Raw genomic sequence first — 26509 nt, forward strand, 5'->3', positions numbered from 1 at the left:
CATTTTCCCGCGTACATAGGGTGTTTCAGAATAATTCTGCCGACGGTTCTCTGTAGATTATTGTGACCGAAGTAAGAAATATACTTCATACGAACGTAGGTCCGTTTCCACTTCATATCTGAAATATAGGATGATAAAAAGTTATTATTTTTTTAGTTCTTTCTTAATAATGGTCCATTCCGATTCTAAATATTTTTGTGAAAATTGGGGAGCGTAAAATAGGCGTAGAAATATATCTTTTAAAGGGAAAACAATGTTTTAGTTTCACCAGTGGCGTCCCCATTAATGTTATTCTGAATATTTTAAACAAAAGATATGATATATCACTGGTAAAAAAAATTCAGACCGGTTCACATTTCTGTGAAAAAATTCTCTGGAATATTTTTTGTAACGCCAACTTTGTTCATGGAAAAGAAAACATTAATTTCTGATTAATATTAAAATAACGTGTTGAAAATGCTCTCCTCCAACAAGAATGCACTCTTCGACCCTTTTTCGCATATTATTGCACACTCTGAAAAATTTCTAGTGTGTTTATTTTGTGAAATGTATGAAATATGTGATTTCTCCGATTATTGCGTTTTATATTTTCTCATGAAGAAGGTTAATCTTATGAAAAATATTCAACAGATTTTTTTTCCTCAGAATTGTGAAATAGTCAGATAATTATTTATATTTTTTAATCTGTGGCGTATCATACTTTTCGTTTTTAATGTTAGGATTCAAATCAATGGAGATGCCACTAGTGAAATTAAAAACATTGTTTTTCCCTTAAAAGATGTGTGTACATGCGTTTTACGTTCACCAATTTTCACAAAAATATTTATTTCCAGAAAGGACTTATTAGGAAAATACTAAAAAATATATTGATTTTTTGTTATTCTGTATTTCAGACAGAAAGCGAAAACAAATCCATATTTGTATGAACTTCATAACGAAACAGTTAACAGACTTATTCTAAAGCATTCTGTATACATAATACATATGCCATGCTGTATATACTTGTATATTTTTTTATAGTACAATTTTGTTCAATATATTAAAGTTTAAGAAATTTGGCAAATTTTGTATTTAATTTCAGCAAGAATTGGAAGATGCAAAAGAATACGAAAGTGTTAAATATCCGTATACTATCCCGCAAATTGTTGCTGAAACCAAAGTTAGAAGGGAAGAAAAAGAGCGAATGCGACATCAGAGGCAGGAGGATATTGTTAAAAAGATGCTAAAATTAGAGCAATGGAAACAAGAATTGCATGCTAGGATTCAGAAGAAGGAAAGTGAAGCTATGGAAGCCAAGGTAAACTGGGTGTTTGTTTAAAGATGAGGTAATAAACGTGGTGGTAGTTTTAAAGGCAAGATAACTGTCATGGAAATTAAAAAATTACTTGATATACCGAGTGATTTTTTAATTGTTAGTAAGTTTTTCGGTACGTTGTAAGAAACCATTGAAGGAGTCTTGGAAAAATGAAAAAATGTTAGCTTCCTTTTTTTAGTTAATCGTCGAAAATATAATCCAAAATTAGGTAACATGGGTATTAATGATAATTGGTATAATGCTGATACATAGATAAATGCACTCTTTCTTATACCGAATATCTGTAATATCGTTTTAATTATTTGATGAAGATTTTGAAAAAATCGTTGATCAAATGCATATTTACAGAACTTCAATGGAAAAATTCCCATTTTCAAATTTAAAAAGAAAAGCCTAAAGAGAATATTTTCAGTAATTTATTACAAATATCAATTAAAGATACATAAGGTTCTGTTGAAAATACTATGAAGTAGTAAAATTTTGAAAAATACAGAAAATGAGTTCTCAAATTTATCTTTTCATATCTTGGTGGATTCTCGAAAAGAATTTTTTTAATTATTTTTCTAAGATTCCCTCAATAGTCTCCTACAAAGTACCAGAGAGCTAATTCGCCATTAAAAAATCGCCCTGTACATGGTGACGAATTTTATCCTTTACGTGTGTTGCTCACCGATAAACAATATTAACACTTCCAGCGTACACTAAAAATCGTCTTGATTTCACTACTCTCAAAATAACAGTAATTTACAACGTATTATCAGCTGACTTGCCAGCAATGCAAACTCAGTTGGGTTTGAAAAGTAATGAAACGCAGAAAGAGAAAGTAAAACGCCAACGTGTTGAGATAAGTTTTTTGTTCATTAACACCAAAGAAAGATCTGGTCATTGTCCGTTTGTTAACAATACTAGCTCTGCTACATTAATTGTATTGATTTATTTTTCCTAAGAAGTCATCAGCCGAAAAATTCACAAATTGTACATTTTATGAATCACATCCTTTATCTTTTTGTTTCTTCAGACAAGGAAAGACAGATTAATAGAGGAAGTCAGGAGACATTTCGGGTACACTGTTGACCCTAAGGATAGTAGGTTCAAAGAATTATTGGAGAAGAAAGAAAAGGAGCAAAAGAAGGCGATGAAAGATGCGAGGAAAAAGGCACGAGAAGATGAATTTTTGAAAAAACTCCTTTCAAAGAAAGCTCCTAGCGAGCAAATTCAAGAGGACGCTACTGGAAACACTGAGAAAAACTAGTTGTTTTTGTATTTTAGTTTATAAGGAAGAAAATAAAGTCGTTATAACATTTTTTTTTTTGGTGATCGACCCGATTTTTTAGGAAGCTACTAAGAGATTCGACTTGAGATAGTAATAAGATAAAAGACTCAATGAAGTCAATTATAATGCACAAAATTTATTGTATAAGGTCTTCATCTTTATAGTTCACATCAACAATTTCTTAACTGTATAAACACATGGAATGGTAGTAAAGACTTGGAAGAAGCCCATATTACATTTACCCTGTTTCAAACAACCGTTCACAATATATTATCTGATACATCAACTAAACTATTTAAAAAAATTATTTTTATAAACGAGAATAAGTCACGTCGCACCTATCAGATGACCGTCCGAGTAGCCCCTTTATTTAGCAAATTGACTGAGAACGTGCATTTACAGTGTATTTGACATTTCTCATTGAAATCTTAATTTTTGACGGAATGAATAGTGCTGTTTGGATGGTCACACGTGTGAAACAACGCAAAATGGTTTTACAAAATAATGTTAGAGTATTGGGGATAATTAAAGGTAAAAGTATAAATATAAATTCAAGTAAAATAAATTATCATTCACATAAAAATAGCTTAAAGTAAAAAGTTTTTGTACCAGGTGTGAGAATTAATAATATTGCAGACACTGAGCTAATTGCAGCTCAGAAAAGGAGCCAACACACTTTGGTCCTGTATATATGGTGACAGTAATTGTGAGAGTTACATAACTATTATGAGATTACTCTCAACTATTTAGTTGAATACCATCACAAAAACTATCATCATGGAAATGAGTCTTCAAATATACATATGAGATGCATATATTTTCCTGGATTAAAATAATGTATTACCAAGGTTATATATAACTGTTTTCTTAATCAGTAAATGTATTAAACTAGACCTTCTCCTCATGCACTTTCCAGCATTTTCCATGCTATATAAAACCATGGAAAATGCAGCAGTGAACGTATATTTATCATAGAAAATTCAGTTGGCAAACCAGTCACATATATTCTGGATAACTCACATGGCTTTACTTTTTACCCAGTGCATCAACTAAAAGCAAGAAAGCAGGCTACATCATCTATAGTAGTGTGTTATTCTGGGTTTTTCAAGTTTTATCAGTCTTGCGTAGATCCAAGATCAAATTAGCACAAGTGAGTAAATTTTTTATGATAAATGTTTGTTTTATGTTGATGACAAATATTTGTATATTTTATTTTTATTAATTACTAGATTATTTTATACATATAAATAACACTTAAAGCATTGTATAAAGAAATTAGAAAGAACAGCATGCATTGGTCTTTCTTGCTGTTTTATAAAAGGCCTTGGACTGTATACTCAAACCTTCAGATTTCGATACAAGATCATCCAACTTTTCTCCTCTATCTAAAACTGCTTGAATATTGTTGTGCAATATAATCTTAGTTTCATCCAATTCCCCTTGAATCTTTGTTAAAACATCTGCCTCTCTAGGATTCTGGTATTTGGCTAAATAGGTGTTAAGCTGAGGAAAAGCCACATCTTTATCTTGCAAGTTAGGCCAGTTTACTGAGGGAATTTTTTCTGCAAATTCATCCAATATTTTTGTGAGTAATGTATGTGATACTCTCGAAGGGTACTCTTGATCAGATATGACTACACCAGCCAGGTTGTCAGCTCGCACATACACATGGCAAAAATAGTCTCCTTCTTTCACAGATTGCCTGGAGGCCGTCAGCGTTCTTTCCACAATGGTTTTTGCACAAAACAACATGAACTCTTGGACTGGGCCTCTTTGAAAGAAACTAACACTTTGCAGATCAAATGCCGATTTCAACCATGTCGCACTATGTGTGCCTTTGAACAACACACTGAGGCAATACAGTTTTACCATAATTCTTTGTTGGAAAGTCTTGAATTTCAAAGAATATACTATTTGAGGGTACCCTGTTTTGGGTTGGGTGTATGATTTTTTACTGTCTTATTTAGTTGACGGCATAATGGTTTTAAAGGAAAAGTTAAGAAGTTGAGTAATGATTCTATTTATTGGAAATATTAATATTTCAACGTTTGAACGGTTTGACGAAAGGAAAAACAGTTTTGGGGTCAGATTTGGTGATGGGGGAAAATAGATCTGAGAAGTGTGGGTGGTGTCATGGAGTGGTTGTTATATTGTCACTGTCAGTTGAGAATAAATTATAAGGTTTTAGGAAAGTAAATGTGGCAACGTCGCGGATTTAGAAATTAAAAGCCATTTTGTGATATGTCTTTTTCAATTAATTTATCAGAATTGAAACGTGAATACGAAGTTTTAGCCTTTTAAGTCCAATTGCTTTGCCTCAGATTCAAAATAAAATTCTTCGTTAAAATCTGATTTCAGTTAGGTACTTAAGCTTTACAAACTAAAAACAATTATTGGTATTTGAAGGGTTCTGTTCTATTTTTGTGGTACTATCGATATACTTTTTATGTTTTTAATTTGAGCCTAATGTGTGATGGTTCTTTGCACTAGTGTTAGCAAGTGATAAATTAATGAAAAGATCAAGGTTTTGCAGACTGAATAGATACGTATCTACTTAAATCTAATTCTTAATATTAAGTTTCAATTTCATATATAACAATGTATCTGCTATACTATAATATGTATTAGCTCACATCCTGGGTGATTGCTCTGCAACCGAAGAACTTTGGAAATTTACGGAATTCTGCTCATGGATCCCTATGATTTAACTCAACAGATCTGTAGACAACATTGCAACGCGTAAGTGATAACTTTCCCTGTACATACCCAGTTATCTAGTTATCTAACATGAATTATAGTTTTTACATTAAAATTCTTGTAACGTTTAGTTAGAAATAATTATCTAATATTAGAAAAAATTAGTGACCATTCTCCCCAATGTTGAACTTTGAATTTCGTCTTTCTTTAATGAAGTCGGCCATTTTAAGACGTCATACAGATGCTTATAATTCAAAATCAAACGCGGTTTATTTTAAAACGTTATGTGAACGTTCATAATTGGTACATGAAGCGCGGGCTCTTAATTAAAATATGATTAAATGTAAAATCACATCCAAACTATCCTTAAAACGAAGATTTTATTTCTCATATTTTTACTCTTATTATTAATACTTATTATTATTTATTAATTTATTATATGTTTAATTTCGTATTACGTTTGTTTATCATGTCAAATTCGACAGAAATTTAAGAATACTTTAACAAACATTCATAAAAGTTGTAAATCCATGTGCTATGTAGTAACTATTTTAATGATTATACCGATAAAAATCGCACTTTAATAAGCAAACAAGAAGTCTTTGCTGTGCCCTAGCTTTTCTAAATTGGGGGTACAGGCAAAATTAATCATTGGCGGAGGACCGCACATCAAAGTGATAGTGTCATTAGCAGCGGGGAACAAACGATCGCGAAGCATTTCTTCATTGATGAAACCACTGCTGTATTTCCAATCTACAACATAGTAAAGTCATACTTGAACTCAGTAAAAGAGGTAAGATCATACCAGAATTTGGTCTATCCAAAGTATACCATAATTTGAATTGATCAGGAAATTTATTGCAAACTTCTTCCAGTTCCGTCCGGAGCAAAATATCATCCTCAGTTTGGTTAGCATATAAAGTCGAGATTTGGGTTTGATCGCTTCGATCTTTGGCAATATGTCTTATCAATTGAAGAATCGGAGTAATTCCTTCAATATCACTTAGGTTGTAAAAAATATATGGCTGGTTTAACTTAATGGCAACACTTACCCACTCCACCAGCAATGAGATTTACTTTTTTCACTTTCACAGTAACAGGGGGATCTTTTCTCCCTTTTTTAATGGCAAAAGTTCCAGGGCTGATGTATTGAAGCCTGCCTGAAGGGCCTCTCACATCTATTGTGTCTCCAATTTTCAACGATTCCAAGTATTGTGTCATCAATCCTCCATTGGGGAATTTTGGGTGGACATTTTTGAAGTAGACCTTTGTAAAAAAAGTAAAATTTCGCCGTAATTGTTTTTATCACTAAAGAGGTTTACCTTTATAACTATGTCCACATAGCCGTGATCGTCGTCAGATGATACTGGTGTATAAGAGCGAATTACCAAGTCATTATTGACTTTAGCATATAAATGTATGTGTTGACCAATGGGTAAACCTGAAATTTTGTTTATGGGATTCAAATAATAATTTAAAGTTTTTAAGTTCTACCGAGAACATGCTCCTTCGAAGGCAGGCCGAATCTGAAGCTCCTAGTGTCATGGTTAATAATGGTTTTCTGTATAAGGGGTATTGAATATTTGACCTCAGGATTTTCAAGTAATACTTTTTTAGGCTTATTATTGCTTTTTCCTATAAAAGAATTATTGCTATATGTGGTTTTTTAATCCTCTTAGTTTACCTTTTGATGATTGATTTGAGAAATACAATTTATAAATCACAAATGATGTGATAACAATGCCTACTCCCAAGGCAAGTGGTAGAATCTAAAAAGAAGCATTGATTACTGTTTTAACTTATTATGCTGTCTTCATTGCTCCATCAGAAGAAGTCTCATCACCTTGTATTAAACTAATTCTTTCTTGCATACCCCTATATAAGAGATCTAATTTGTTCTGATTTGCACCTATTTTAGCAATACAAAACTTTGTTCTTATAGAGAATGTAAAACTTAGCTATATCTTTATATATTTGAGGCATAAAAGAGGGATTATAGAGAAAAATGATTATCAAAGATAAGGTAAAAAATTTCTCCTCTGTGTATCTTCAATTGAAATACATTTGAGAGAAACCAGTGTTTACTTCAATAAGAATAGCCCTCTCTCTAGGTATGCATTTAAAATTTCATGACTAACTTGAATTAGGGAGCAGATGTAAGTTTGTAAAATGAGGTAAGACTTTGACTAAACATTATGGATCCAGTTACGTCATATAAAGACTAAATTAATGTATTCATTGATCAATTACACAAATGCTTACAACATGAGAGAACCTGTTTTCTCTGGGGTACCTGGTAATTAGATGTTAAGATGAGGTAAAGTCTCATCTTTATTTTGAGGTTAAGACAGTGAAGCCAGCCAAAATTCATTCAGTATTTTTGAAAAGAATGTATGTGATATTCATGAAAGGCAGTCAGTAGTTGGTCAGATGACTACACCAGCCAGATTTTTAGATCACACATACACAAGGTAAAAATAGTTTTCTCCTTTCTCAGACAGCCTGGAAGCCAGTGTCCTATCCATGATGGTTTTTATGTAATACAACATGAGTTCTTGGACTGGAACTCTTTGAAAGAAATTAACACTTTGTAAATGAAATTCAGATTTCAGCTGTATCACCTACATCACACTAAAGCAAAATAGTTTTACCATATTTTTTGATGGAAACTCTTGAATTCCAACAAGTGTACTCTTTAAGTGGATGATTATTCTCATTTGGTTAAGAGCGCTTATCTAGGAACATACATATTTTAGAACTTATTAGTTATGTGGGAATATCTCTTTGCCTTGACGTTGCTTAATATGGGCAGCAAAAAAAGTATTATTAAAAGAATATTATAATATTTGACTTTGACCGCACAATAATCCTATTGCTGAAATACTGTTAAGAGATCTAACTCTTTACACAGTTTGGGCTTCATACCTCACTGTTATTTAGGTCCTCCCTGGTCATATCTCCAACTTCTTGAAATCCGGAATTATCAAGTTAACACATACTCCATCAATTCTTACATAGTACTAGATTCTTCAATCGTATTTTATGATAAAACTTATGTCTCTCCAAAGTTAATTGTAATCTTATCTGACCTTCAAACCTTCACATATCCTATCATTACTTTAATTTACAATCTCCATGTCAGTATATATTGCAAGGCACGTTGTTTATATAATAAATTTGTTTATTATACTTGATGTCGATGTTATTTTTAGCCTCTTAAAGACCCATTTAATAATATTTATTGATCATATGATTTCATGATAAATCGTATCGTAAATTAGAGAAATTTTGGAAGATTATAGGAGTTCGAAACAGAGACGATACTTACCCCAGTTAAAGACAAACGTGAATTAGCCATAATTGTTTAGTGCAATTACCTTAATGTTATTAAACTCTTATGTCTTTAAGTTTTAGGTTAGAATATTTTTCAGAGTCCTGCCCTGCCTAACCGTTGCATACAACCAATTACTATCATTCAGCCGCGATATTTGAATCCGCTATAATGCATTCGTATTTTATAGATAGTTCTTGTCAGAATTGCTATCTTTTTTACACAAAAACTAAAGCCTTTAATTATCTAATAGAAGGAGCTATTTTTGAATTAATAACAAACAAATTAATTATCGAGTTTAAAATTTTAATATAGGAAAAGAACTAGGAAACTATTAATGTAGTAAGACAATTACAAGGGCGATTTATTTTGTAAAAAGTATCATCATAAGTCATTAACACCAGTGGTGTAAAATGTTTGACAAATCAAATGTAGTACACAGAAAAATTATATACACAAGGTTGAGTAAGATAGTTATGGTTACATTGATAATCAGCGTTGCCACATTTCTATGTTCTTTGCTTATTTTTAATAAAACGTTTCCTGTCCGAAGCTTAAAACGTGATAATTTCAAATTTGTAAGGTTAAGTTTAAATCAAAAAGTTCCAATTTTAAAACATTACTTTCCTCAATAAATTAACAAAACCAACGTTTAAAAATGCAACACGACGACGTAAGTAGCCGTTCTTTTTGTTCCCTTCAAACATATCAAGTTAGTTAACAAGTACTAAAATCTCTTTTTTACAGGTAGTCTGGAGTATCATTAACAAGGCGTTTTGTTCCTACAAAATAAAGTATGTACCCGGTTATTGCTTAATTCCTAGGTACTTCCATCATGTGATCTTAATACCCCTTTGATTTGCAGTACAAAGACTCAAAGGCTTTGTCGGAATGAATATAATTTAACTGGTTTGTGTAACCGCTCATCATGCCCCTTAGCCAACAGCCAATATGCCACTATAAGGGAGGAAAAGGGCATTATTTATTTGTTTATGAAAACGGCGGAAAGGTGCTTAACAGTAGAATAAAACTTTTAAAGATAATATTATGTTAATTAAGAGCACTTTAGGTCAGCTTTTCCAAGAAAGTTATGGGAGAAAGTAAAGTTGTCCAGGAATTTCGAAAAGGCCATACACCAAATTAATGAGAATCTGTTATACTGGCCAGGATTTATTAAATCTAAGTGTAAACAAAGATTTGTTAAAATTACACAGTATTTGATACGTATGAGGAAGCTGAAACTTCGGCGACAGAAACTTCTAGTTCCATTGCAACGCAAGGTGGAAAAAAGGGAAAAGAGAAGAGAAGAAAAGGCTCTTATAGCTGCAAGAATTGAGAAGGGAGTTGAAAAGACTCTGTTAGATAGATTAAAAAAAGGAGTGGTGGGTTAATAATTTTTAGAGAGTTTTTAAAGTAGTTGATTTCCATGTATTTTTGTGTTTTTAGTATCAAGATTTATACAATATACCCAAAACAGCATTTGAAGAAGCGGAGGAAGAGAATGAGGTTGAAAATGAAGAAATTGAAGAGGAGAAAGAGATGGAGACAGAAGATACCAGGCTGGAGTATGTGGCTGCAGATTCTGAAGAAGACAGTGATTTGGTAACATTTTTCATTTTGTTTTATCACATGGAATAGTTTCTTTTTTTTAGGAAAGCAACAGTGGATGTCCAGAAGAAATTGATCTTGATAGCAGCTTTGAATCAGATGGATCAGATATTGAGGTACTCTTTCAGAAAAGCAGCATTTTTAAAGTTATTATTACCATGTATTGTTTGTTAGGATATTATGCTAAAACCATCTACGTCTTCATTCGAATCAAAGAAAGAAAAATCAGCCATGAAATCTACCTCGCTGAAAAGGGGAGAAAAGCCGAGAGTAGAAATTGAGTATGAAGTTGAAACTGTGAACAGTCCTCAAAAAGCCTCCACTTATTAAAAATAAATTGTTATAATATGTATATAATTGCGATTTTATATTATATTATATGTATTTTTAATAATTAGAATAGGTGCCACAGTGATTAAACAAATAGTTTTTATAGGATGTGTTTGTTAAATAAAATAATTCAATTTTTTTTATTACGCCATCTGTTAAACACTAATAAAGGTTGGTAGAACTTAGGAAACATTTTTCAGCTTCCTTCATACTACAAGGGTTTAGTACGAGAATCGCTTTGTAGATAGCGCTTACGCTAAAAGTTCAGTTGCTTGGCTTTTGAGATTTGCTTCCGCAAGTAGGTTTACGAATCAATGTTGATATGCTTGATTAAAACTCGAATTGAAGAATTTCTACTTTTTGGTTCGGAAAATTTTGGTATCAAAGCAACAAGGAATATCTGGAGATAAACACACCTCTCCGCATTTTTGCTTTTTTAACGATGTATGTAAGAATTATCAGGAGCTAAATACAACCTTTTGCGCTTCTAATACAAACCGTTAAATTTCCAGTAAAATGCTGCTTTCAGTATATGTTTGTATTAAATTGAGCTTTCGAGTATTGACGAATTGTTAAGAAACATGCCATTAATAACGCCGCCACGTACATAGTTGTGGAATAGCGCATTTATTATAATATAAAAGAGAAAATAAAATCTCACATGGATACAAATATCTTTTTAATAACTCAAACCTACAAATGTAGGCAGCTAAGAAATAATTCATATTTATGAATTATTTCTTAGCCGCCGCAGCTTCATCCTCTTTCTGGAAATTCTGCAGGACTTCCTGTTTCTTGGTGGCAATCCTTTCTTCTCTCCTCTCCCTTGCTTGTTTGACCTACAGAAAATCACTAATAAATAACTGAAAATTTAAAAACACTTTAAGTTGCAGACCTTCTGCCTCCTGGCATTGGCTTGATCTGCTAACATCTTAGCACGAGCCTTCTCTGCCTTCTTCTTGTGAATGTATTCCATCAGCACCCTCTTGTTCTTGAACACATTACCCTTGGCTTTCATATAGAGAGAGTGGTATAGATGTCTGTCAATTTTCTTGGCCTCCCTGTATTTTTTCAAGAGTCTTCTTAACACTCTCATTCTTTGAATCCATAGTTCCTAAAAATTAAATAAAAAATAATTTTGCAATGACAAAACAGCTTAACTAACTTTTTGTGGCATACGAGCATTGGCAGTACCCTTTCTTTTGCCAAAGCCACAGTGCCTTCCCTTCCTGCGAGCCTCTGTGTTCTTACGCACTCGAGCCCTAGAGTGGACTGCCACTGGTTTCTTAATGATCAAACCATCCTTGATCAACTTACGGATGTTTTGTCCTATTTAATATTATAATGTAGAAGCCAAAAATTTCTTAAAGGGGTGTTTGTACATACTTGAGTTGGTATTGGCAATCTCATTGATTTCATTGGGATCTAACCATACTTTTTTTTTGCCGCAGCGCATAACTGAGGCTGCTAGCCTCTTCTGAAGCTTTAAGGAACTGTAAAAGCATGATTTTCAATATAGGTGAAGGCATTAACAGTAATAATAATAAAGGACCCAATAAAATGTAAAAAGAGGCAATGTGGTGCAATGGATGTTTGACATATAGACGAGTAAACATCGAACAACTATTTTGAGGTTTCAGGTATGGTTTTAAGGATAGAAAACATGTAAGGGAAGCGAAACTGATCAAGGGCCGTCCTTAATTGTATTGAAATTGGGGAAAATTATGTGAATAAAGGAAACTTACCTCATTTTCACACGTCTCCCACAACGTGCTAGACGGAAAAAAGAAAAAGAATTTGTGTTGACATATGAAACTTGCTACAGACAATATAACGATATCTTATTTCATTTCCACGTAATGGATTACATGGCAACGTGGCTAGAAGGTTGATTTAGTTTTTAATGATATTTGATTTAATTTAAAAAGTATTTACCTAAAATGTATCAGGTGTATTTTTCCTAAAACATTAGTTTATAGCTTTATTTATTTATAATTTTCATATTTATTGACTTTTCCTGCGGCTTCACTTACTGCATTTATTGTATGTACATGGGAAGTTTAATTTTATACAATGTATACATATTCTATCACTATTAGTTGCTAACTTCATATGTAACGTAAAAAATACCAACGACCTACTTCACGATTTTGACAAATAACAAAATTGTGAATGTGATTTGATTTTCTCAGTTGATTCCTTATTAGACCCCAAGTTTAATTATTAATTAAGCCAAAATTTGAAGCTTAGTAAAAGCAGGTAAATCTCCTTTATTCGGACCTTTGCTGTCCATTTATTTAAAACTTTTAATAACTTTATGAGATAAGCAAAGTGTAGCACATTATTGCATCAGAAATATAACTCGGTAAAATACCTACCCCAATTTAACATATGCCAGTAATTTTTATGGAAATACCCTTAAAGAAGCTTTCAGCAAATCTTGGATATTCTCATTTTTTTTGGAATTGTAACGGAACAGTACAGAAGGGTAGTATCGTCTTGAGTACCCTTGATTCGAGGTATCACCTGTCTTATCTACCCATGTTAGTTTTAAATTATGCAATTGTAGCCATTGCCAAATACTTCTAAGAACTTAATATACACATCTTTATTTAAGAAGTAGAAGTATACAAAATTTGTATATATTTACATATGTACATACATACATACATACATACGCATGGGGAAAGTAGTAAAATTTTACCATTGGTGTTTCTATCAGCTAATGATTACTATTTTAGATAGATAAAAAGTGTACTGTTTTGGCTTTAAAATGGCTGGTAATTGAGAAGAACTGTCTTATATTTAAATCTAACCCAATGGGGTTAGTTCTAGGCTCTTGTAGCTCTAATCTCTCTAAGCTAATGAGCTTAACAGATTTATATCCCATACTATACAGGATGGGTGAAATTGGAATTTTTTTAAAGGAGTTCCTATATCGAACTGAGATACATGAAAAATGATATTCACCTCTTACTGAACTTACTAGTTAATATACCATTTATGTATTTAAAGTGGCGTAACATAATTAATTCCAGGTGGTTTCCCTGGTGCATATGACCTTATTCATAGCTTACTATAAAATGTGTATTTTGATCTAAAGTCTTCTTTATTTGTATCTCATGAGTTAGAGGATTCATTGATATGATGTTTATAAAACTATATATTCCATATTAAAGGGTCCAGTTAAGTTGGTGTTGTAAGTGGTAAAGTTATTCTGTAACTTCAACTTTAGCTCATAGGTAATTCTTAATTAATATCACTGTGCTGAAAGAATGTTGCCATGGAAGGGCGAGGTTGTAGGTTTCTCCAACAAACTAAATAAAAGAAGTAGGGATTTCTAAGCGCTACGGAGGTTCTAATACAAATATGTGAACTTTCATTATTTTTTGCAGGTATTTGTGATCTTACTTTCTGTGCACAACCAGTAAGCAAAATGTCAGGAGCGACTGAAAAAGGTATGAAATTTAATTATCTAAACGTTATTAAGACTGCAGTATAAACTGTTATCTACTGCACGTGAGTTAAATGTTAATTAAGAAAGTGCAGAAAGCCAAAGTCGGTTAATTGATCCTCTGATAATTAATGTATAATTTTGCCTCGCAGACGTTCCTTTATAAATATGGTTACGTTCAGAGGGTTAACAGTTGTGTAATTATCGGAATTTCTGTTTGGTGAAATGCATTTGCCAATTTTTGAAAATTTTAATAATTTTAAAGTCTGCTAAAAATTAAAAAAAATGTAAGTCAATTTATTAATTGCAAAACTGTTATATTTGCTGAATATTCCCATTATGTGTGATAATTACTAATTAATCGAAATACCCATCTCACAGCAATATATACATCTGAGAAATGTGGGAACGATACTAACGGCGATGGCAGTGAGTCCTCGCCATTTAAAACAATTCTGCAAGCCATGAAAGCGGCCGGTCAAGAACCATTTCCTATTATTTATGTGGATGGTAAGGAAGAAGGGGTGAAATATGAAGTAGCAGCAAAATCACAGTTGAAAAAAATTCAAAAGATTTGGGTAGGGATTTAATTAATGTAGCTAATTGGAAGTTTTATGCATACATGATTTGTTTAGGTTCGCGACCAGTATAAACAGCTTGATAAAAACAAGCAGGAGCAGGAGGATGTTGAGAGGAGAACCAAGAATTTGGAAGAGGCCAAGAAAATTGTAATACAAGAGGATAAATCTTTGCCTGCAGCGCAGAGAATTAAAATTTCAAACGGCAAGAAATGTTGTATATTATATAGTCGTCATTAATGAAAATATTTGTATATCCAGGCGAAAAATACAGGGAAAAACGTGTCAAGATCTATGGATGGGTTCATAGAATGCGCAAACAGGGCAAAAATCTTATGTTTATAACCCTGCGAGATGGAACTGGATTCCTGCAAACGATCTTAACTAATGAGTTGTGTAACATATACAATGCGCTTATTTTGCAAACTGAATCCACAGTTTTGCTTTACGGCACCCTCAAGGCGGTTCCGGAGGGAAAAACTGTAATTAGCTTTTAATTAGTTTTCATAAAAATTGCAGCAATCGTATAATTTTAAGGCCCCCGGAGGACATGAATTGCATGTAGATTTTTGGGAATTAATTGGTCTAGCTCCGCCTGGTGGTGCAGACTCGATTCTTAATGAAGAGGCTTTGCCTGATGTTCAAGCAGAATACCGCCATATTATGATTAGAGGCGAGAACACTTCCAAAGTTTTAAGAATGCGATCGGTGCTTCTTCAGGCATTTAGGTATACTAATTAACGTGTTATTAAAGCTATAATATACCCAGAATTAAAGGGAACACTACTTCGATCGAGGCTACTGTGAAGTAACTCCACCCTCCATTGTGCAAACTCAAGTTGAAGGAGGTTCCACATTGTTTAAGTTAGATTATTTTGGGTAATCATGAGGTGTTAGGTAATTTTGAGGTTGGTGAAATTGTTGGTTTTGAAGTGAGGAAGCGTATCTCACGCAGAGCTCTCAGCTTTACCTGGAAACTTGTTTGCCTTCCATGGGGGACGTATACTGTATTGCCGAGAGTTTTAGAGCGGAGCAGAGCAGAACAAGGCGGCATTTAGCAGAGTAAGTGATTTGTATAAATACAATTGGTGTTATTTGTAGTGATTTACGGATATTTAGTGAGAAACGTTGGTAAGTTTCTGTGCAAAATTTAGCGAGAAATTGCTGGGAATAAAGAACGTTTTTTTCCACGGACTTGAGCATTTTTTTAAGTTTATTTATAAGGTCCTAGAGTCGCCGATTTTTCTGTGATGAAGGACCGGAGTTTCTAAGATTTTCATTAACTTTTTAATAGTATACCACTAAATTGCTTCAAACGCAGTGAAAACTGCCTAAGAACATTCAAAACTTTTAGCAAGAATTAATTAGACAGAAATTCCGATAGATTAGACAAACAATTTTAGCTTAGCAAATAACTTAATTTTATTTTAGCGCCATTTGTGGAGTGGCCCGCGAAACCATTAAATTTATTTTATTTTGTTCCTATCTCAGGTATACTCACGTAGAAGCCGAATGTCCCTTCATCAGCTTTGAGGACTTACTAAACCGTCTTGAAGACCTGATCTGCGACGTTGTAGAACGGGTGCTGAAATCCCCATATGGGCACATCGTGCGAGAGCTCAACCCCGACTTCCAAGTTCCTGCGAGGCCCTTCATGCGAATGAACTATTCCGAAGCCATTGAGTATCTGAAAAAGAACAATATTACCAAGGAAGACGGAACATTTTATGAATTTGGAGAAGTATTGCCTTCCTACTGATTTGTTCGAATCGAAACTTATGGCCTTTTTTTAGGACATTCCAGAGATGCCCGAACGTAAGATGACGGACCAGATCAACAAGCCCATCATGTTGTGCAGATTCCCCGCCAATATAAAGTCATTTTATATGAGCAAATGTCCTGAAGATGCGCAATTAACTGAGAGCGTGGACGTTCTTCTGCCTAATGTTGGAGAAATTGTCGGTGGCTCTATGAGGATTTGGGATTTGGCGGAATTAGCTGAAGGGTAAGTTCATTTTTAATGATAAATATGGTATAAAAAATATTTTACGCAGCTACAAGCGTGAAGGAATCGACCCTAGTCCATATTTCTGGTACACCGATCAGCGCAAGTACGGTACTTGCCCTCATGGAGGCTACGGCCTTGGCTTGGAGAGGTTCGTTTGTTGGTTGCTAAACAGGTACCACATTAGAGAGGTGTGTTTGTATCCCAGATACTTGAATCACTGCAAACCTTAAATAACCCTATTCTTAGTTGGTATGTTCGTACGTTAATAAAGAAAATTATTTATTTTGTCGAACTTCTGAATATGATTAATTGCTTTTCGAAAAATGTGCATTTTTATTGCTTGATTTTGTAAAAGAAATATGGCCAGGTATTGAATTATTTGATATTCTTTGTATACGTTTTTATGTTTATTAAGTAATAAAGACATGTATGTAAATTAAAAGATTGTTTGATTTTTCTCCTTTTCAAAAACGCCACAAATGTAATAATTAACGGCTTTTGCCGCAGGTTTAATAGCTGAACGGCAAGCGGCACCTATTTGAAACCTGTCTTTAATTTCTTTTCAAGTAAATCGTTTCCAGTCGATTGCAGCAACGCGTTAGGAATTTTAAACATTTTGAAAGTCGGTAAAAGTGCACTCAATCAGATTAAAAATGGGTTACAGAACTATAAAGCAAGAAATAAATGAAATCAAACCAATTTTATGAAGAACCAAATTCGAGACGTTTTTCACGTTACATTTGCAAGGCGTTAACATATGGCAAACCACCGTGCCAGATCCTGGAACGATTCTTGACGATGACAAATTGCATAAATAAATCTTTTCAGAGGACAGTTGCATATGAATGTTATTAGACAAAAAACGGATGTTTACATACAGTACAATATGATGAGTAAATATTGAACTATTTATGAAATTTACAACAGGCTGATTGATAATAAATTACAACATATCAATTTTAGCCCAATGAATGTTCTTTGTTCTTCTTTTTCGTAACAATGTAGCTCTACATCATTTTCGACGTCTGTGTCTACTCGGAACCATTATATGTTCTGGAGTGCTTCAAACTTTCAGCTTATGAGGGAACTAAGCGCTTAATATCCACGAAAACTGAATTTTTGGGTCGAGATCCTTGGAGATGCTATTATAGAACTTTTGTTTATTGACGGTAATTTGAATACTTAAATCTACCTTAACCTTTTAAAAAATGCTATTAAATCGTTGATAATCCACGAGCTAGAGAATCGGCAGGATAAAAATGGCGAATTACAATTGGACAAAAATTTACTAAGATTTTAATAAGATAGGGCACCGCTACATTTTGGTTTACCCGCTAGGCAGTGGTTGGATAACCCAGGGTACGACCTTCATACTGGTAAAACATCACAAAATTTACAGATTGATAGGAATCCTCTCTACTTTTTGAATACCACAGAATGATGGAATTTTTAATCTCCTTCAATTTTTACATGAGGTATTTTTTTTTTATGTATATTTTTTCGAGATATTTCAGGGTTGCTGGACTTTTCGTACATAGTGTAAATGTATTAAGCGTTTCTTTAATAAATCGTTTGATAATTAAATCGAGTTCGCTAATGTAAACATTTCGATAATGTGTGCCACACTTGGTTTGCATTAATTTACGTTATCGATCGTTTGCTGTATTGCTATATAGATTTTCCAAGGAAAACGTTGTTTTTAGAGCGTGCGATATTATATAGTGTTATTGGCTAAACTCATCATTCTAGGCATTCTTATAGTACGTTTCGAATACTTTTCACACACCGATGGTGACTCAAATTTCGAATTCTTTCTGCTGAAACCGTTTATAGCCAGTGCTCAGATGTATGTGATTTTTTACTTTGTTATGAAAGTACTAACCTGAACACAGTCAAAAACTGAAAATGAAATTTGCAAAATGCTTCAGATTATCGACAAAGAGCACATTGGCTTTGAATCGATCTTATGTGTAATTTTGACTATTTGCTTTTGGTGAGTTTCTATCGGTTTTCACCTGAATCCGGCCACGGAAATTGCTTTACCTCAATTAAAAGAAAATTTACTTAACGGTGGCCCCATCAAACTCGAGGAGACACAGTGAAGAATTCACTCTCTTTGGACTTTGGAGATACGACGTGTGGCATTGCTTAGCGCCACTGCACCGTACTTTACCTTCTTGGATTTCATTGATTTGGACGATGATTTGCCTCAGAAATTATATATATATTTTAGAAAAGAATTTAAAGTGATTGAAGGCGATGGGGGGAAAATGAAACTACATTTGGATGGAATTTTAAAGTCCACTTCAGACATATTTATTAGCCATCGAAAACTCTGATTGGCAAATTGAAGTTCACCAAACAGACTTTCCGCGTTGGATAATTACTTTGATGATGGATATTTTGTGATAAACTCGTAATTATAAGTAAAACTATGTGTCGCAAATCGAGTATTAAATAAAGTGCAACTAGATAACTACTATAGGAGACGTATTTTATCAAAATTTCCCGTGAAAAATTTTTTGGAAGAGTCGTGAGAAGTTACACATAACACTCAGCGCCATTTAAGGCCAGTCAAGTTCATTCGATTGGACAAATTTCTCATTTGTTGCGGGAAATTGAAAATTAATTGCTCTTGGACCCTTATTAGTGATGGCAAAAAAATCTTATTTGATTATAGTGTTACGTGTAATCATAGCAGCTGCCCTCTAGTATTTAATTTAATAAGGAATACTAAAACTATTTACATAAACTATTAAATTAGCAACAGGCGTATATCACAAGAGAAGATGTAAACCCTTCTGAAAAGACTTGTCAAATTTCTCTTCCGTTGTTTATTACATCATTGACTATATTGATAGCTACTCAATAGTCTTATTAACAAAGTCATTAGTATTGCTTCCATACGAGGTTATGATTGTACTTTAATCGAAAGTTATGAAAATATGTTTATGTATTATGAAGCCTTCCCATAATGCTTTATAAGTAGTAACATTGATGGCTTTTCGGTTTACATCCATTACAAAAAATAGTATTTATACTCTTTTATTTTAAAATTTAATTCTAGATTTAGATCACATTTCTTGCTACAGAACTAGTGAAAGAGTCGAGCGAGATTGTTATTCAAAAATGTACAAGTTTTGTTAAGCTTATTATGTCATACCAGCAAGATATTTTGACTCTAAGGTCCCTTTCATTGCTTTTTCACTACATGTAAGTACATAGTAAATATAATTTTAAAAAGGTTTAATAAACACTGAATATTTACAAATTGCAATTTATACATTATAAAAGTCAGCAAACCTCAAAACAGTGCTATTAGTAGCAATTTAGAAAAAACTCCATCTAAGTTTAAAACAGATTTTAGATTATCGGATAATTTACAATTACTTTTATATGCTTAATTTTTTACTATACAGGGTATAACAGATCATCACGTAGATATCTAAGGGGGTGGTAGTATTCGGCAAAATAAGAAGAAAATACCAACATACTTATATAATAAATTATAATAGTAAAAAACGCGCCATTTTTGACATACAGGGAGACAAAGTTCGATTTTTTTTCATTTTTTGCAAGTTTTTTCGTATGCTTAAAGACAACTTAATGAAATTTCCTGTCCCTGCGTTTTTTAAGAACGTTTAAAAAATATATATCAAAATCGTTGGTCCCCACATACAGCGTCTTATGTTTTTCTCGGTCACGTGCTATTTTTTGCTTCTTACCCTTTTTTGGGACATCCTGTATGAATTATGATTTCGCATTTGAATGCCTTCTTGATTTCTTTAACTTGTTAAAAATTTACATAAATAGCTACTAAATATTAAGGGTAAAATAACTAAGCTGTCTGGGTAAGTTTTAGTTAAGTTCAAGGTTAATTTTGCTTTTCGATATTCAGCATTCAGTATTTTTTTTCATTTTATACTTAAAAAAAAATTCTTAAGGTGTTTATTAAGTGATGACGATTGAGTTTACTAATCAAGAGTATGCACCAGGAAAGTAGCAATAAATGGAGAAAAAGTCTAATTTTGTCATCCTATATATCAAAAATAGTACATTTTTGACTATGGACATATTAGCATTTTTTCTTATTTTACCGGGTACTGCCACCCACTGAAATATCTGCAAGTTGATCTGTCACACCCTGTGTATCTTCACAAATAATTTAAAACTGAAGGATTTTTTTATATAGTTTTTAAGTACGATATTACATAAGTTAAAAAGTCTACTACTAAAGCTACGTCTTCAAATCCCATTTGCAATGCATGACAATAGACAAATTATAAGTAAGATTGTTTGATATTTTCCCCAGACCTATCACTCATTTTGATTAAATTTGATGATTTGAACACAAATGCCGTGTCTTTGTGGGAGCTCTGCTGTCCTGAAATGACCAACCCTAAAAGCCGTTTTTGAACGTAACTGATCTGGGCATATTTCAAACAAATCATAAGTCAACACACCAACAACACTTAATTTTGATTTTCGAGTATTTAATAGTTTATACTATACATTTGCGGATTTGACAAAAAAAAGGAAATTTCGGAATAAGAATTTTTTGGATATTTAAGTAAAAAGATGTTTAAGGAAATGTGTAAATAAGAACATTTTTAGACTGCTAAAAAATTGAAATCTTTACACAGCATCTAGACAATAAACACGCAATTTAATGTCAAAGTTTATTGCCATGTTTCTATGCTTATTCTCAATTTGAAATATTTTAAATATCAGGCAAGGAAAACGTTAAGGATGAGCATTAATTTGAAATCAATATGCACTTTTAAGTTCTTCCGATTGATAGACGATTTACTTTAATTCTATATTGCTTTGTTAATTAATGGTACGATTCTATAAATGATCTTACATCAATATAAATTTAAGGAGCCTATTATTTAGATTCCGGTTGAAAATTTCTGGTTCCGTTGATGACGAAAATGGGATTCTGTAACTTGGTACGAATACACGTGGATTAATCACAAAAATCGAGTGCGACTGTCTGTCTGAGATAATGACAAATCTTGCTGGAGCTACCTGCCGTTTACCTCTTAATTGTTTAAAATCTCATCAACTAAAAAGGTAATACGTATCTAGATGAGAACTTAAAGTAGTTTATTCCATTATAGTTTTCACACGGTGCTATTAAAGTTAAATGCAAAAGACCGGAGCATTTCAATATCAAATAAATTGGACGACCAGAAAAATAGTATATAATCGATAGAAATTCGACTTAAAATAGTTGACGATTGACTTTTACAAATATTCTAAGCGCAGTAACTGCACATAAGTCTAATTCGACGTCGTCAAATCAGCCGTTTTTGAAGTAATCCGGGATGCGCAGTAGACACACGGCGCAAAGTTGTTTCGATCTTTATCCCGTATCATCGAAGAAAAATGTCGCCAATGCCTGCTTTTCAAAGGAGCTTTAGAAAATTATTGCATTTTAAGTAGTGAAATAGTGAACTCTCAATCGGAGATAATTAACTTTTGTTAAAGCGAGAACGGCTTGCTAAATTCAATTACATATTGTATATAATTAGATACATTTTAAAATTAGAGGGCTGATTCGAAATATATCGTCGCTCTAGGGCAGCCAAGATTCAGAATGCAGAATTTCCTTTTCCCTTACGGTCTTTAAATTATTCAAAATTACGACAGTCCGTTGGTTACAGATATAAAAAACAATTATAGAATCGCAACATAAATGTCAGAAATGACAAAAATGAAACTTATTTGTTTAATTTTGAAAAGTCAAAATTATCAGCACTATTCACGGTGTTGTAGATTTTATAGTATTATATCAATGTTTAGACGTTGTGGCAACTGTGCTTCCAAAGCCTACTATTAAAATTGTACTTGCCGTGATATAAAAACTACCCACGACAAAAAAGCGTTTGTAAATCATTGATTACGCTCTGTTGCATTAAAATTTCATCTTTAAAATTGGTGTTCACACCTATTCTTCAATAAATTAGCCATAAAACTAACCTGATAGTTTCGGATAATGTAGAAGTGTCATCTGAAAGTCGTCTAGCGAAGTCGTTCACAAATATCACATAAATACCGTCTTTTAAACCCTATAAACCGTGTTGAGTCATGTGTTGAATATTTCACGACACGTTCACGCTGACTTTCTTTTCCGGAAAAAATCAGTTTTCACGAAAATTTTCTGAGTTTTCTTGAAGACGGCGAAGGATGCTGGCTTGACAACTAAAGCAAAATCGCATCGGCACCCCCACATTCAATTTTTTTTGCCCGGCAAACAGCAAGGCATGCGCATTAACATACATTTTTGGAAATATGTGTGGGTATTACGTTACAAGCTTTCCAAGCACTTCGAATGTTTATTTTTGATTGAATTTTGATATTAATTTTTAAGATCCTTAACTGTTTTCCTTGTATTAGGTATTACAGTTCAATATACACGCTTAATTATGAAGGAATGTTTGAGGTGTGATATGTATAAAAGTTACAGTTTTATCCTTTATATTATTTTGGTCACTTTACATCATTACGTACCTTGTGAGACACATAAATATTGGCCTTTAATATCAGTTATTTATTAATCATAGAGAGTTAGCTTAACCACGTCATTTATATATCTTAAACGAAATTATGGTTTTTAGGGCCTGTTTACTACTTGCCGGCATTATTTGGCCTTCAAACTTTGTATTATACAATATTTGCTTCAAAAAATGTCTCCACCTTCATGTATGAATAATAATGAATGTGGAGCCATTTATAAAAAAAAAACTAAAATCTATTTAGAATTCGAGACATACACCTATAAAAAGTATTTACCTCATAGTATCACATCTTTCCCTTAATACCCTACTCCTTATCCCTATTATTACTAAAATACTTTATTAGAAAAAAGTTGTTATCTGTCAAAAAGATGGTGATATTGGTGTTAAGAGTGAAGACAATTTTTAAAAGAGATTTACTAGTTATTTATCATTATCTTTGATATGTTCTAACACCATTTTTCACGATAAACTGTTATGTGGGTTAGACAGACGTGCCGTCGTCACTGGAGATGAGTTGGAACTGCTCCTGACCTGGAACTTAATTACTATTATTTGTAGTGCATATATTTTGAAAAAATTACTCTGTAAGTAGGCTGCCAAATCAATATCTTCGTTCTGCTTGGCAAGTAATCGGGGCGTATTTCCCCGATGATCGGCAATGTCTAGTTTAGCCCCCCTGGCAACTAACATGCAACATATGTCCCTCCATCTATAAGCAGCCGCTTTGTGGAGAGCAGTTTGACCCCTAAAATTACAACGTTTGCAATTCTGCTTTGTAAATTTTGCGGTTGAATTTTTTTAAATATCCTATGAACAAATCATTTTTATCTCATTATTGGTAATAGCGTGGGAATTTCGACTCAAGTTTAAATTGAAGTCGTTTCCACTGAAATGAAATTTCTAACCGATAGTACAACATCAGTTAATAAAAGATATTTTGGGACTATAAAGTATTTATTATTCGAGTTAAATGGAAAATTCGTATTGACTTATAATTTCGAAATTTCGTAAATAATAGAAGTTTCTGTACTGCTGGTTTTCTTACCAGGAAGTCTAGATAGAGAGAATAATTTACACTTTTGTTTTTGTTTAAAGCGTTACAAATTGTCCTAAACTACAATACTTACAAATTAATGTCCTTGTCGTTAATTATATGCGGGGCATTGCCAATGATGTATTTCACTATATCCTTGTGTCCATATCTCGCTGCGTAATGTAGAGGAATTTGACCAGTGGCATCACGTGTCCTTAAGGAGTAGCCTTGCGTATGCAGTTCTCGCAACTAATATCGAAACAACTGGTCAATTAATAATTTTTTTGTTATTAATCTGTAAACACCTTTGTTAAATTCCCACTTTTGGCAGCTGCTATGAGCTCCTCATTAGGTTTCTCTTCTACGATGCTGAAAAAACCTAAACATTTAGTTGTTCTGTTATGTAAATTATTAAATAACGCCAATAACATCTGAGTGGTTTTTAGAATGGGGAATTCTACTTAATACTCGAAATCTACTGGAGGCTTAAGGTGCAATAGGTCACTTTGCTAGATGGTAGACAAGTGTTCGGGCTACAAATCCCAATACACTCTAGAAGCGTAGGTATTAAAAAGGACACATAAAGAAAATCTACACACAGGCAAAATTTCTTACCTAAAGGCACTACATGATTGTTGATTCAAATTGAATAATCGTTCCGCAAAGCTGCATGCGCAGTATTGAGTAAACGAGTGGTGGAACAAATTCAAAAAAAATTACTTAAGAAAATTCATTAAAGCACTTTTATTTAAAAAAGGTAATTGAAAGAAAGTTAATAACTAACAGCAAGTTTAGGAGATTTACTCCTAATTATGCAAATTCATAAAACTTGAGATCAATGCGCACTTCTTGGAGGACGATAATATAATGTTTTTGTTTTAAAAAATTCGTCTAAAAGTGACGGAAAAGTGTTCATCATCTCGGTAGTTTAACCAGCGACTTGTGAAAAAACGTTTAAAGTGCAAGATCTGACGAAATATGTAATTAAAAAATCACCTTCGAATTTTATTTCCGGTACAAGTCGGACACTCATTAGTGTTGTCATTTATTTGGTCTTCAGCGGTGTCGATAGCCTGATTCTCTTCAGAGGCAATGGGTGGATGATCGCTGGGTGAGTCAAGACTACCTTCATCACTGGAAAAATTGAGATGATATAATTAAACGAGTGAGTTTAAAGGTCCTCATCCTAATCTTCTCTAATTTTATCTTTATCACAACGATTGCTATAAAACAAGGACAAAACTTTCTATGACTCACGAATCTTGAGATCAAGCTCTACAACTATTTTTTTTATAAGACTACCAAATTTTTACAAGAATCTACAACAACCTTAGAAGCTCTAAAAACTTCTATTGAAGTTTAAATGCAAAAACTTAGAAATTCCAGTAATGTATTTAAAGAAATTGATTGAAAATTCTCTCGAAAGTGCCAAATATTTGTGAAAATCTTGTATTCCTCGCCTAAAATATTCTGGGATCTCTCGGTATGCGTGGAATTAGCTGGATATGAATGTAATTTTAATTGAACAAATCAATGTTCATCATAGTACCAAGAAAAATCAATATTCACTCGTTATAATGGTGAATGAATCTTTATTGTTAATGGGTACTGACAGAATGCGACATTCTCCTCGAATAAGATTGTTCAAACTTAGTCTACAAAACGGTTAATTCACCCACTGTTTGCAAAAGCAATCAATCACTCCGTTCTCCCGTTTCAGGTCAATACGTCCAAACGGGGACCCTTAAACGTTTCAGTCATTTTTAATTCCAACTGGCGTCATGTGCGCTTGATGGTGCCAAATTACATTCGCTCGAAATTAAATATTCACCTTATTCGCATCTCAGGAATGACGAGCGAAGTTTTGTGATTAGAGCTGGGTGAGGGATTTGCGGTTTCGTCTTCCGGGGTTTGAGGAACCGTCCCACCACCGCATTCCAGGATGTAGAGGTTTTCTGAGGCGATGTCCATGACGTAGTGAAGGTTTTCCTGCGCCCGGTCAATGCGAAAGAACCTCTCCGCCGTACAAGCTGGAAAAATCCAGCTCTTAAACTAGTTTCGTGGTCTTTTGAAAAGTCAATTAGCTCGGCGAAATTAAAAATGCACCGTCATCTTTAATATCCCCCTTGAGTCGTTTTACGCTTTTCTAATTAAAAGATAATAGTTTCAGAGTTATCCCATTAATTTTCCATAATGGTGCGTTCCCTTCGAACGAGAATTGAAGTAATCTATATTTCCGACGTGAGGGTATATGCTAATTAAATTAGGTTTCGATTTTAAATTCCTCCCGCGTATTAATGCTGGAACCCAACGAATGTTTTCACTAATTGATTACCCCAGATTACGCGTTTCAGATTT

General features: G+C 33.2%; 7 protein-coding genes across 16 annotated transcripts in view; 3 read left to right on the forward strand and 4 right to left on the reverse strand.

Annotated features, from left to right (window-relative positions):
* The window catches only part of AsnRS (asparagine--tRNA ligase), a 70188-nt gene extending 53152 nt beyond the window's left edge, over positions 1 to 17036 (forward strand). The window contains exons 2-12 of the mRNA XM_066300427.1: positions 12738 to 12813; positions 13950 to 14012; positions 14390 to 14586; positions 14644 to 14791; positions 14848 to 15068; positions 15124 to 15314; positions 15364 to 15465; positions 15520 to 15648; positions 16078 to 16327; positions 16380 to 16591; positions 16641 to 17036. Of these exons, the coding sequence (XP_066156524.1) occupies positions 13991 to 14012; positions 14390 to 14586; positions 14644 to 14791; positions 14848 to 15068; positions 15124 to 15314; positions 15364 to 15465; positions 15520 to 15648; positions 16078 to 16327; positions 16380 to 16591; positions 16641 to 16824 (1656 nt within the window). The 5' untranslated portion in view covers positions 12738 to 12813; positions 13950 to 13990 and the 3' untranslated portion in view covers positions 16825 to 17036. The remainder of the gene's footprint in view (positions 1 to 12737; positions 12814 to 13949; positions 14013 to 14389; positions 14587 to 14643; positions 14792 to 14847; positions 15069 to 15123; positions 15315 to 15363; positions 15466 to 15519; positions 15649 to 16077; positions 16328 to 16379; positions 16592 to 16640) is intronic.
* On the forward strand, positions 990 to 2567 carry LOC136348957 (large ribosomal subunit protein mL64-like). Its single transcript, XM_066300158.1, has 3 exons — positions 990 to 1004; positions 1082 to 1297; positions 2334 to 2567. The coding sequence occupies exons 1-3, from the start codon at positions 990 to 992 to the stop codon at positions 2565 to 2567; spliced, it is 465 nt and encodes a 154-aa protein (XP_066156255.1).
* Ykt6 (YKT6 v-SNARE) lies at positions 2705 to 4762 on the reverse strand. The gene has a single exon (XM_066300460.1). The coding sequence runs from the start codon at positions 4458 to 4460 to the stop codon at positions 3864 to 3866; it is 597 nt and encodes a 198-aa protein (XP_066156557.1). The 5' UTR covers positions 4461 to 4762; the 3' UTR covers positions 2705 to 3863.
* Positions 5647 to 8446, reverse strand: LOC136349111 (NADH-cytochrome b5 reductase 2). The gene is made up of 7 exons (XM_066300453.1): positions 8211 to 8446; positions 6970 to 7054; positions 6780 to 6920; positions 6608 to 6726; positions 6338 to 6551; positions 6091 to 6276; positions 5647 to 6038 (listed from the first exon to the last, which is right to left on the reverse strand). The coding sequence occupies exons 1-7, from the start codon at positions 8238 to 8240 to the stop codon at positions 5866 to 5868; spliced, it is 948 nt and encodes a 315-aa protein (XP_066156550.1). The 5' UTR covers positions 8241 to 8446; the 3' UTR covers positions 5647 to 5865.
* Positions 9155 to 10657, forward strand: Rbm13 (RNA-binding motif protein 13). The gene is made up of 7 exons (XM_066300454.1): positions 9155 to 9289; positions 9364 to 9410; positions 9482 to 9625; positions 9686 to 9998; positions 10063 to 10218; positions 10269 to 10340; positions 10399 to 10657. The coding sequence occupies exons 1-7, from the start codon at positions 9275 to 9277 to the stop codon at positions 10552 to 10554; spliced, it is 903 nt and encodes a 300-aa protein (XP_066156551.1). The 5' UTR covers positions 9155 to 9274; the 3' UTR covers positions 10555 to 10657.
* On the reverse strand, positions 11217 to 12411 carry RpL19 (ribosomal protein L19). The gene is made up of 5 exons (XM_066300459.1): positions 12300 to 12411; positions 11941 to 12047; positions 11720 to 11883; positions 11450 to 11668; positions 11217 to 11393 (listed from the first exon to the last, which is right to left on the reverse strand). The coding sequence occupies exons 1-5, from the start codon at positions 12302 to 12304 to the stop codon at positions 11289 to 11291; spliced, it is 600 nt and encodes a 199-aa protein (XP_066156556.1). The 5' UTR covers positions 12305 to 12411; the 3' UTR covers positions 11217 to 11288.
* A 1845-nt stretch (positions 17037 to 18881) lies between the features above and the next one.
* The window catches only part of rdgA (retinal degeneration A), a 110424-nt gene continuing 102796 nt past the window's right edge, over positions 18882 to 26509 (reverse strand). For 5 of the 10 annotated variants that reach the window (XM_066300355.1, XM_066300356.1, XM_066300352.1 and 2 more), the window contains 7 exons: positions 25983 to 26181; positions 25148 to 25285; positions 24767 to 24817; positions 24457 to 24520; positions 24246 to 24400; positions 23700 to 23863; positions 18882 to 23655 (listed from right to left, as the gene is read on the reverse strand). In XM_066300355.1, the coding sequence (XP_066156452.1) occupies positions 23600 to 23655; positions 23700 to 23863; positions 24246 to 24400; positions 24457 to 24520; positions 24767 to 24817; positions 25148 to 25285; positions 25983 to 26181 (827 nt within the window). In that variant the 3' untranslated portion in view covers positions 18882 to 23599. The other 5 variants (XM_066300358.1, XM_066300359.1, XM_066300360.1 and 2 more) reach the window with 5 other exon arrangements.

The sequence above is a fragment of the Euwallacea fornicatus genome, chromosome 36 (assembly GCF_040115645.1).
Source record: "Euwallacea fornicatus isolate EFF26 chromosome 36, ASM4011564v1, whole genome shotgun sequence".
Classification (NCBI taxonomy): Eukaryota; Metazoa; Arthropoda; class Insecta; order Coleoptera; family Curculionidae; genus Euwallacea; species Euwallacea fornicatus.